The sequence below is a fragment of the Mustela nivalis genome, assembly GCF_964662115.1.
Source record: "Mustela nivalis genome assembly, chromosome: 16".
NCBI classification, from domain to species: domain Eukaryota; kingdom Metazoa; phylum Chordata; class Mammalia; order Carnivora; family Mustelidae; genus Mustela; species Mustela nivalis.
In genome coordinates, this window is record NC_139035.1 from 4,235,864 (window position 1) to 4,248,093 (window position 12,230).

General features: G+C 35.4%; 1 protein-coding gene across 8 annotated transcripts in view; it reads left to right on the top strand.

Annotated features, from left to right (window-relative positions):
• Window positions 1–12,230, top strand: part of SUCO (SUN domain containing ossification factor) — a 92,193-nt gene that overhangs the window by 58,903 nt on the left and 21,060 nt on the right. For all 8 annotated transcript variants that reach the window (XM_082702650.1, XM_082702643.1, XM_082702645.1 and 5 more), the window contains 4 exons: window positions 1,743–1,811; window positions 2,574–2,664; window positions 5,218–6,381; window positions 9,472–9,559. In XM_082702650.1, the coding sequence (XP_082558776.1) occupies window positions 1,743–1,811; window positions 2,574–2,664; window positions 5,218–6,381; window positions 9,472–9,559 (1,412 nt within the window). The remainder of the gene's footprint in view (window positions 1–1,742; window positions 1,812–2,573; window positions 2,665–5,217; window positions 6,382–9,471; window positions 9,560–12,230) is intronic.

Genomic DNA, 12,230 nt, shown 5'->3' on the forward strand with positions numbered 1-12,230 from the left:
TACACAGATCCACAGATATATTCTGTTCTTGAATTCTTTAACAGTAAATGCCCCAGAATTTAAATGCCAAAAAATTTGTTATGTGAGGTAAGAGTGCCCTTTGAAGCACAAAGGACTTTAGAATATAGATTGGATTCCAGAATTTTGATTCCCTGAAGCAGTCTGTTTGACGGAACTTTAGCTGTCAGGCTAAGTAGAAGATCAGATACTCTTGCGACATTGGTTGACATTAAGGTGGATTTATGTGGAAATAAAAGAGTTTCCATTGCTACTTTATCTTGGTTTGTGTGGAAATACGGTGCTTCTGTTTTTGTTTTTATCTCCTGCTTTAGAATCCCCACTGCTGCGTTGTTTACTAGTTTGTCTGGCCAAAGGAAGGGCAAGGTTACCTGAAATCCTAGACATTGACTGTGAAGCAAGTGTGAAGCTTTTGTGTGTTATACCAGTGACTGGAACAAAGTATCATTCCTGTGCTTTGTAAAGATAGAAATTTATGACACCTGTTACCACTTTAAACGTCTAAAACTTCTCACTATTTTCTCCCGCCATAAAACATGCGGATCAGCTCCAGGTGACAGTGCTTGGCTTCCTCACCGGCCCTCGGTAGACTGTTGTTCGCTTTTCCTCCCTTCGATCCTTCCCTACTTCTCACATCTGTGATTTTCACTGAAAGTGTGAGGAAAACCCTATGGGTCTCTTAGGAAAGGAAGACAAGACAGATATAACTGATGAGACTTAATATGTAGCTCTTGCCAGAGGTTAATATTTTAATAGGAGAAAAACCTGATAAAATAGATGAATTAACTTCTAGCAGAATGTTAGGGATTAGACTGGGGATGGAAATTAATTTCCCTTAAAATTACCTCATAGACGGAAGCAACCTATTCTCAGCACCAGCTTTTTATGGAGTTAGGCATTTTGTGACACTCAAGTGCCTTTGGCTATTTATTCAGATGTTAAAGTTTTTACTACTTTACTTATCATCCGAGTATGCTCTTTAGAAAGAGAGGAAGAGTTGGTAGGTATGCTGATAGCTTTCCCTACAGCATTGAGAGTTTCAGAACTTTGACTTAACCTGTCCATGCCCATACCCACCCAGTTCACAAAAGATTTTGTGTCCTGTGTTATCCATTAAGCATCATTAAAAATTATCAAAGAAATTTGATTCTTTGTATATCAAGTTGGGATTTAACCCATATTATCAATAAATAAAATATATTCATAGTTGAAAATAAAATTTTCCAGCTCTCCTTTGGGTAGTAATCGTCCCATTTTATTTATATCTATAAAAATCACCGGTTTAGGAAAAACTACTTCTTCAAGCTTGTTTTTGTTTTAAGCTGTAGGAACTTGTTAAAGAGAAACAAGCTTTTCTGTAAAATACTAATTTTGGTTGTCACATTTTTTTTCCCTGCTCCAATACAGGCTTTATGTTGAAACTTTATTTGAATTTTGTAATATGTTGAAGATAGTGTCTTAGCAAACGGTTTGGGGAGATTAACCAAAATAGTATGATTAAGTTTTAAATTCCTTCTGAACTTAAAAATTCAGTTTTATGTTTTATACTTTTTGGCTGAAATTTGTGTCCTGTATTGGACTTACGTAGTAAGATGAACAAAAAGGTAATTAGTCCCCCCAAAATGCAAAAAGGCCATTATAAATGGTTTCTGGACTATCTGATATTAAGCTATATAAGAATTTTTAGGTGTATTAGTATTTTTTCTGATTGAATTTTGTTTTAGATGCCATTCTAAATATGGTGAATATTGCCGCTAATATTCTGGGAGCAAAAACTGAAGACCTGACTGAAGGTACCTGATCATTTTATGGGTCTTTTAAATATCTGATACTCCAAGGGTCATTCTAGTTAGAAAAATTAATTAATAAGCCAAGGAACTTAATTTTTCATTTAGAGATACAGAAATGAATCAAAGAGACTTACCAATCTTCTGTTAATCATTGTTTATTTGAATTTCACAACAATCCTGACTATATAAAATTCATGAATTTCTTTTTTGATTCTTCCTGCTGTAGAAGTAATAATTTTATCCCTTACCTCTTTCCTGAAGCTTTCTAGTGGTACTTCATGCATGCTTTTATCAAATAACTACTCAATTTAAAAAGTGATTTTTTTTTTTCCCTCTAGAGAATGCCAGATAAGAGTATTGATAGCAAGGATAAGCCATCTTGCCTTTTTTGTTCTTAGAAAATCCTTAGTTCTAAATGTGAACTTAAAAATGACCCATACATTTCTTCTCATTCTCTTTAGTAACTCCTTTAGGTGTCTAGAAGGCATGTTAATCATGTAAGATTACACAAAATTTATAGTCATTTGACTTGCTTAAATTATCTGAAAAGTTGAAAAAGAATATGCATTATTTGTAGTTCTGATTTTGTATGATCATTTCTTTCTAAAAGAACTTTGATGGAAGAAAATAAAGTCTGCGGTAGCAAACCTGTTTGACTTTTTTTTCCTCCCCCAGAAACTAAAGTTCTTTATTTGTTATAGTGAAATATCTTCATGGTATAGTTTTTTAAAATTAAACTCAACGTGGGTATCTTTCTTAAAATAGGAAATAAAAGTATATCTGAGAATGCCACTGCCACAGCTGCATCTAAAATGCCTGACTTAGCTCCTGTTTCAACTCCTGTTCCATCACCTGAGTAAGTTCTGTTGTGATATTAGAGTTCTTTTCAAATGGAGAGCTAAGTGTACTAGTATACAGAAAGGTACTTGGATTTATGTGTGAAATGATTATCTATAGAAAGCTCTGAGTCATGGGACAGGCATTCCACAGCCACTTAAAATATCTCTAAGTTGCTTTTTAGGTACCAGGAATGTACTTCACTCCAGACCATATGTTTGTTGTTTTGATATTATATATAATTTCTATTATTCACAACACTGAATCCTTTTCTTATTGCAAATAATTGGCTTAATTCTGTAGGTATAGGTTTGAGGACAAATTTTTAAAGCTTTCATTTATTAAATTCAAATTTAAAAGCATTGATTAAATACCTCTGCTGTGCCTTGAAAGCTATAAAGGGTGCCTGAAATTTCTAGAGCAGTGATTCTTAAATTATTTGTTTGTCTCACAGCAAACTCTTAGAGTGCTCACTTTCTTAAATTAAACTAGATAGAGGTCTTCTCCCAGATTGCAGTGGGGCACTTTGGACAAGAATGTCTATCATGTAGTTAACATAAAATATCCCCTTTTTTTTTTTTTAAGTCTTTTCTACTAGAGATGATTAAGGTTTTTGCTATGTGAACTTCTTATCTATAACAGATAAGCTCATAGACTGGATAATTGGGTATGTTTATTTTAAGTTTATGTGTGTTTCATTAGATACACCCTGTAAAATTTTGAAAGCTTTTCCTGTTAGAACTCTGCTTAACAGGATGGGATATTTGAACAGGAGATGTATAATGAAATGTGCATTGGGTGTGGTTTGAATTATAATTCCTAAATACCATTCTATTTAAAAAATGAGATTTTTTGTGGTTTGAAGGGCAAGTGACAAATTTGTATTCTGTGTTTATTCGGAAAGTGATTAAAGATATTTATTGGATGACTAGAGAGAAAATATAGCAGTTTATGTCATTGATTCCTAGAAATCTATTTAGGATAGGGATATTCTTGGTATTGTTTCTAATTATGTGGAGCGTGTCTGCTAGTCCCAGTTTTAGCACTAGGCTTCTTCATTTAGCAGCACATATATGTCTTATTTTTCAGAACTAAAGGAAACTGATTTCACTTTGTATATGTGTATGCATGCACACAGACACACACATATATACACACACGCCTCTATATATACATATGACTATTTGTTGAAAGATACCACATCAGGCTAATGTAGTAGCTTTTACTTTTCTCTATTAGTTTGATTTTAGTAGATTTTTTAATGTAATTGCTTACTTTTTAATTTAATGTTTCTTTATATTTGTTTTGAATTCTTTTTGATGACTAGTATGGCAGTCCTTTGAAGAAGATAAATGAAAATGAAAGAATCTGTGATAGGGTGTCACTGTTAAAGTTACTATGAAAAGACTTACTTCTTTTCCCACCTTTGAGTTTTTTAAAATACAGCTCTGATTAGGATATATTTATAGATGGTATATAACTTAATTTGTACCAAATTAATTCACTTTAGTTTTTCTCCCTCCATTTCTTCAGACGCTGCTCCTTTTTACTGTCATTATTTCTGTTGTAGATAGTAAGCAATGAAGATGTAAGAGAAGTCATTAGAGACCATGTATCTGTATTTCATCTATTTAGAGAAGCATAGTCTAATTATGTTTTAGTTTTGTCCAGTTGCTATCAGCAAGATGATCTAGCTTTTAGATACTATTCTATTGCTACCTTTGTTAATCTGATACTAGTTTTTATTCAAAGACATTTCCTGGAATTCTTAGTAATTTGTCAGAGTAGGAAAATTATATATGAAGATGTTTCTTTTTTTTTTTGGTATTCAAATGACTTTATTTTTTCAGTTTTTACCTTTTGTGCTATAAGGGCTGCACTGGAAGTTTATTTTTATTTTGGAATAAACTACAGACATTATAATTTACAGCACTATTTCTACCAGCTCCACCCCCCACACTCTCCTACCATATATACCGACTCTAGATCCTAGAGATGGGATTAGGTTACAGGTGGGGCAGTATTTATTATTAGTCAGCATTTTCATTAGAGTTCTTAAGTATTTGGCTTTAAGTAATAGAGAATTAGCCAAGATGATGTTAAGATTACTTTGGGGAGGGAGAGATGCAGGTAATTGTGTGTGTATGTGTAATGCTATGCTGGAATTCCTCAAGTCACCCACAGAAAAATTTTCTAGCTACCTTTTGAAAGTATGATATTCAGATACAAAGTACATTCATATATTAAGAATCCCAGATTCTAGTATAATTGCTTATACTCCACGTATAAGCAATTCTAAAATAGATACTTTAAAAAAGCAAGTTTGGTTTAGTAAATACGGTGATTTGGGTTTTCTGGCTTATCATTTAATAAATGGCCCTTCTGTTACCATTTCTGAATAATACTTATTTGTTAAAAATGACTTGAAGGGGAACATTTCATCCAAAAAAAATTTTAGTTTCTGTTGTATCTAGTATCCTTTATTTGATGTATGATACATTGAATTTTTAGCAGAATTTTAACTTTAGACTTCTAATTAAAGTGATATGTAATTATGATTATGTATTTCTAGGTATGTGACCACTGAAGGACACATACAGGATACAGAGCTAACATCACCAGATACTCCAAAAGAGAGTCCAATTGTACAACTGGTTCAAGAGGAAGAAGAGGAGGCAGGTCCATCTACAGTGACCCTTCTGGGTAGTGGTGAACAGGAGGATGAATCATCACCGTGGTTTGAGTCAGAGACACAAATATTTTGCAGTGAACTGACCACAATTTGCTGTATTTCTAGTTTTACAGAATACATATATAAATGGTGTTCAGTTAGAGTTGCTCTTTATCGGCAACGTAGCAGAACTACTGTGAGTAAAGAAAAAGATCATCTTGTGTTGCCTCAGCCGCCTTTACCACTTCCTGCAGAATCAGTGGATGTTTCAGTATTGCAGCCCCCGAGTGGAGATTTGGACAGTAAGAGAAAGGAAAAAGAGGCTGAAACTATTGTTCTAGGTGACCTAAGTAGTATGCATCAAGGTGACTTGATTAATCAGAGTGCAGATGCAATAGAACTTGAACCAAGCCATCCTCAAACTCTTTCTCAGTCTCTTCTTTTAGATGTTACTCCAGAAATCCATTCATTATCTAAAACAGAAGTATCTGAGCCTTTTAAATATGAGGCAGGACCTACACCATCTCAGGTGATCCCTCAGGAGACTTCTGTTGAGGTTGATAATGAGACAGAAAAAAAGTCCGAGGGTTTTAGTTCTATGGAGAAGCCATCTGTGATCTATGAAACAGATAAGCTTAATGAAATAATGGATAATATTGTAAAAGAAGATACAAACTCCATGCACATTGTCACAAAGCTATCTGAAACAGTAGTGCCACCTGTAAACACAGCTACTATACCAGACGGTGAAGATGGGGAAGCCAAAATGCACATAGCTGACACACCAAAGCAAGCCTTGACTCCTGTTCTGGATTCTTCTTCATTACCTGAAGTAAAAGAGGAAGAACAGTCTCCGGAAGATGCCCTTTTGAGAGGGCTACAGAGGACAGCTACAGACTTCTATGCTGAATTGCAAAATTCGACAGATCTAGGATACGCTAATGGAAATCTTGTACATGGATCAAACCAAAAGGAGTCTGTATTTATGAGACTTAATAATCGTATAAAAGCCTTAGAAGTTAACATGTCTCTCAGTGGCCGCTATCTGGAGGAGCTTAGCCAAAGGTAAGCCTTATTATCAATAGCACAGTCTGCTTGGCAAGGTGAGTAGCATAGTATGATTTCTGAATAGAGGAGTCGAGGATTAATTATCTCATGATATAGTAGTAGTCAGTACCGGTTAGCTGCGGAGAGTGTTACTTGAAGGTCGATCAATGACTTAAAGAACTGATTTTCTTTTTTAGAAGTACTGAGTGATGTCATACCTTTGTATATTAGGGTGACAACATGTTTTAATTTTCTTCAAAAGTTTCTCTTTTCTTCTTTTGTAACTTTAGCCCCTTCTACTGTTTGGTTCCCATAGTACTCATGTGAAAATTATATAACATTTATCTATACTGTGTATGTAATATCTATAAAAACATTAACTATTGAAGCTCTTAGTGGAACTAGACAAAATATCAAGAGTTTAAATCAGTGAGGACTAGAGTACACTGAACTGGATGATTAGGCAACATCTGCAGTCTTTCAGAGAAGTCCTAGAATCCTGGTTCTGGTTGTGATAATTCATGCTGTTTTGCTCAAAGTGCCAGCGGGCTTGTGCAATGATTAGGGACCCCAGGCACAGTTCTCCATTTTTTTATACCTGTTTAGTCTTTTTTATCCCTTAATTGTGCAGGGTCCTTAGGGCTTCTCCTCCCAACATTTTGCAATCACCTAGGCACTAAGTGTCTAGAACGTCTGAAACACCACCTTCCCCTTCTTCTTTTAAATGAAAATGCTACTAATGAGATGTCACTAAGGTCACCATTATATCCTAATGGGTTTCCTCCAAACCCATACAGACAATTTAGTGGCAAATTGTGCGTGCATGTACATGCGTGCCCACTTAAATACCTCCTGCCTGGGGCACCTGGCTAGCTCAGCTGGTTAGGTGTCTGCCTTCAGCTTAAGTCATGATCTTAGGTCCTGGGATCTAGCCCCACACCAGGCTCCCTGCTTCTCCCTCTCCCTCTTCCCTTCCCCCACCCACACTTGTGCTGTGATTTCACTCAAATAAATAAAATCTTTTAAAAAAAAAAAAGTACCCCCTACCTGTTTCTCCCTACCCTAACTGCCTCCACAAAGGAATCACAGAAATCACTAATTTTTTTTATGTTTAACTGAGATATAATTGACATTAATTTCAGGTATACAGCATAATGGTTTAATATTTGTATATATTGTGAAATGATTACCACAGTAGGTCTAGTTAACATTCATTACCACAGAGTTACAAGATGTTTTCCTTGTGACAAGAATTTTCAAGATGTACTCTCCTAGCAGCTTTCAGATACCGAGTATTATTAACTGTAGTTACCATGCGGTACATTATATCCCCTTTACTTACACATTTTATAACTGGAAATCTGTGCCTTGGACCCCCTTTGCCCATTTCTGCCATCTCCCATCCTCTACCTCTGATAACCACCAATTTGTTCTCTGTATTTAGGAGTTTGAGGGTATTGTTCTCATTATTATTTGTCTATTCCACATATAAATGAGATTGTATGATATTTATCTCTTTCTGACTTATTTCAGTTGCATAATGCTCTCAAGGTCCATCCATCCATGTTGTTGCAAATGGCAAGATTTCCTTTTTTGTGGTTGAATAATACTCCATCGTATACAGATACCGCATTTACTTTATCCATTTATCCTTTGATGAACACTTAGGCTGCTTCCATGCTTGGCTGTTGTACATAATGCTTCAGTAGACATGGGGATACATACATCTTTTCAACTTAGTGTTTTTCATTTTCTTCAGATAAATACTCAGAAGTCAAGTTACTGGATCATAAATTAGTTTTATTTTTAATTTTTGAGGATCCTCCTTATGTTTTCCAGAGTGACTGCATCAATTTGCATTTCTACCAACAAGGGTTCCCTTTTCTCTGCATCCTTACCAACATGTGTTATGTCTTATCTTTTTTGGTAATAGCTGTTCTAACAGATGGGAGGTGATCTCGTTATGATTTTGATTTGCATTTCCATGATGATTAGTGATGTTGAGCATCTTTTCATCTACCTGTTGGCCATTCATATAACTTTGTGGAAAGGGTCTGTTTAGATCCTCTGCCACTGGATTCTTTAATTTTTTTATTACTGAATGTTACATGTTCTTTATGTATTTTGGATATTAACTCAATCAGACACCTGATTTGCAAAGTTTTTCTCCCATTTGGCAAGTTGCCTTTTTATTTCTTTTTTTTTTTTTTTAAAGAATTTATTTATTTATTTGACAGAGAGAGATCACAAGTAGATGGAGAGGCAGGCAGAGAGAGAGAGGGAAGCAGGCTCCCCGCCAAGCAGAGAGCCCAATGTGGGACTCTATCCCAGGACCCTGAGATCATGACCCGAGCCGAAGGCAGCGGCCCAACCCACTGAGCCACCCAGGCGCCTCTGCCTTTTTATTTCTAATGGTCTCCTTTGCTATGCAGAAACTTTTTAGTTTGATATGTACTTGTTTATTTTTGCTTTTGTTGTCAAATCCAAAAAATCATCACCATGGCCGGGCGCCTGGGTGGCTCAGTGGGTTAAGCCGCTGCCTTAGGCTCGGGTCATGATCTCAGGGTCCTGGGATCGAGCCCCGCATCGGGCTCTCTGCTCAGCAGGGAGCCTGCTTCCCTCTATCTCTCTCTCTCTGCCTGCCTCTCCGTCTACTTGTGATCGCTCTCTGTCAAATAAAAAAAAGATGCTTACCACCTGTTTCTCTTTACATTCAAGTGTTTGATCTATTTTGAGTTACTTCTTGTGTATGGTGTTAGATAGTTGTCCACTGTCACTCCTTTGCCTGTGGCTGTCCAGTTTTCCCAACACCATTTATTGAAGAGATTGTTCTTTCCCCATTTTATATTCTTGGCTCCTTTGTCATAAATTGATTGATCACATATGTGACTGATCTTACACAGTAGTGAGATATGGAGAATTGATGTTAAGGTAGAAGATACCTAAGGGAACTCTTTATTTTACTTTTGTAAGTGTTCCAGGCCTCAGTAAGAGTCATTTTCAAAAAAGTATATTTATCTCACATATTGAAATCAGAAGTGTGTTTCCAGTAATAAGTTAATGAATAAGAAATTAAAGCTATTTAATAAATAGTTTCTTACTCCCCAGGTACCGAAAACAAATGGAAGAAATGCAGAAGGCCTTTAATAAAACAATAGTAAAACTTCAGAATACTTCAAGAATAGCAGAGGAGCAGGTTGGTCACCTTCAACTCTTATTTACTTTTTATATAAATTTCTTTTGAATTTTATAGGCTCTTGCTGGTAAGAAGGATAAGTAGTGTTGGTTCTTTCTTTCCCCTGATAGTTGATGATAAAAGCCTATTATATGATGTCATTTTTGGGAAATTACCTAGCTATTAGCATCTGTTTTTCCTCCAGAGAAAATTTCTTGAGCATTATTCCTATTAACGTTTCCAAGTCTGTGTGTGTATATGTGGTAGAAGTGCAGTGGCCCTTTTTAAAGCAGCTTTGTTAAACTCAAATCTTTTGTGGTTTTCTACACAGCTAATCTAATTGATTGCAGATAAGAACAGTTCTGTTTCTTCTTTTTAATCCTTATACCTTTTCATTTCTTCTTTTTTTCCTCTATCTGTTATCTGTGATGCAGTATCATTGATAATATTGGCCATTACTCTGTCTTTTGATTTTAAGGAAACAATTTCAGTATCACACAATTTCAGTATTATAGTATCCAGATGTTTATTAAAAGTTTTTACAGTGGGGCACCTGGGTGGCTCAGTGGGTTAAGCCGCTGCCTTCGGCTCAGGTCATGATCTCAGGGTCCTGGGATCGAGTCCCACATCAGGCTCTCTGCTCAGTGGAGAGCCTGCTTCCCTCTCTCTCTCTGCCTACTTGTGATCTCTCTCTGTCAAATAAATAAATAAAATCTTTTAAAAAAAAGTTTTTACAGTGTGTTACTATGATGAAGAAATTTTATACTTTTCTCAAAATTTATCTGGGACTAGGGGATGGTGGGATGAAGCGAGGAGACCTGAGGTTTTAGAGTTTAGTGCATCTTATTGCTAGTTAAAACTCTAAACTATAACACAATCCAATTGTGATTCCATACAAATTTCCTTTTTAGTGTCTTTTTTTTTTTAGTTGAAGTTATTTAAAATGTTTTCAAAATACAAGTCCTTTATTAGAGATGTATTTTACAAATTTTTCTTCCAGTTTGTTATTTATCGTTCTCTTAAAAGTGTCTTTTTAAGGGCACCTGGGTGGCTCAGTGGGTTAAGCCGCTGCCTTCAGCTCAGGTCATGATCTCAGGGTCCTGGGATCAAGGCCCACATGGGGCTCTCTGCTCAGCAGGGAGCCTGCTTCCTCCTCTCTCTCTGCCTGCCTCTCTGCCTGCTTGTGATCTCTCTCTGTCGAATAAATAAATAAAATCTTGGGGGAAAAAAAGTGTCTTTTGAAGAGCAGAAGTTTTTAATTTGTTAAAACCTATTTATCTGTTCTCTCTTTGCTCTATAAAATCTTTCCCTTACACAGAGTCACAAAGAATTTTTTCTCAGTTTTTTTCTGAACGTTTTATGTATAAATATAAATCAATTCAAAATATATTTATATATATGTGTGTGTGTGTGTGTGTATATATATATGGATGCGTTTCAGAACTTCTTTTTTATTCTGTTCTTCTTTTTTTATGCTGATAACCAGACTGTTGGGATTATTGTAGCTTGATAGGAACTCTTGAAGTCACGTAGTGTGAATCTTCCAACTTTGTTCGTCTCTTTCAAAACTGTTTTGGCTAATACGGATTTTAGAATCAGCTTTTCAATATCTACAAAAAACAACCTGTTTGCATCTTGATTAGATTTTGTGGAATTTATACATCAGTTTGGAGAATTGACATCTTAACAATATTATCTTCTGACCCATGAACACAGTAGTTATTTAGTACTCCATTAATTTTAATGGTTAAAATGATTTCCCCTCTATATTTTCTGATGTCAAAGACTTACTTAAATACTTTTAAAATAATTTATATATTATTAAAAGTATTGGAAATAAATCTTGATTAGAAGTATTAACTTATTAAATTTCATAGTTTTTTCTTTAAATGTAATTATCTGGAATTTATCAGTATTTGTCAAATGTGAGTCAGAAAAAACAGTTTTATGAGTCAGGTTCAGCATTTTAAACAGACTAAGTAGGATAGAAACTACCAGAGTGTATTGCAGTAAGGGAAGTAAGTGAAACTTTTTGTTATATTTTTATGCATCCATCTCTCCCAACCCACCCACCCTTTGGTCCCCCCCCCCCCCAGTTGAGATCTAAAACTTATTTATTTATTTATTTATTTATTTATTTTAAGGTTTTTATTTATTTAAATGAGAGAAAGCACAAGCAGGGGGAGTGGCAGACAGAAGGAGAGGAAGAAGCAGGCTTCCCACTGAGTGGGGAGCCCGATGGGGGTCTTGATCCCAGGACTTTGGGATCATGACCTGAGCCAAAGGCAGGTGCTTAACGACTGAGCCACCCAGGCGCCCCTAAAACTTACATAAATCTAAGTTTGGAAAACTTAGGTCTAGAGTGATAAGTGGTTATATAACTATTTCATACATGATCCTAAATAGAGTCTTAGATTTTCTTTACAGTCTGCCTTCTTCTGATCCTCCCCAAATTTAGTAGTAAGTTGAAATTTTCAGTATAGTCTCCCTAATATGGGTTCCTGATGAGGAATATGATAAATAATTTCCTAAAATATGCATGCAAATATTTCACATAAAAACATGTTTGTTACTATAAAAGTTTTAAAAATCTAGAGCTAGAGAGATGGGTGTTTTTGATTAATTTATTTTCATTGGTGATATTTTAGCATTGACTAGATTAACTGTTGTAGGGTTTTGACTATGTAACATC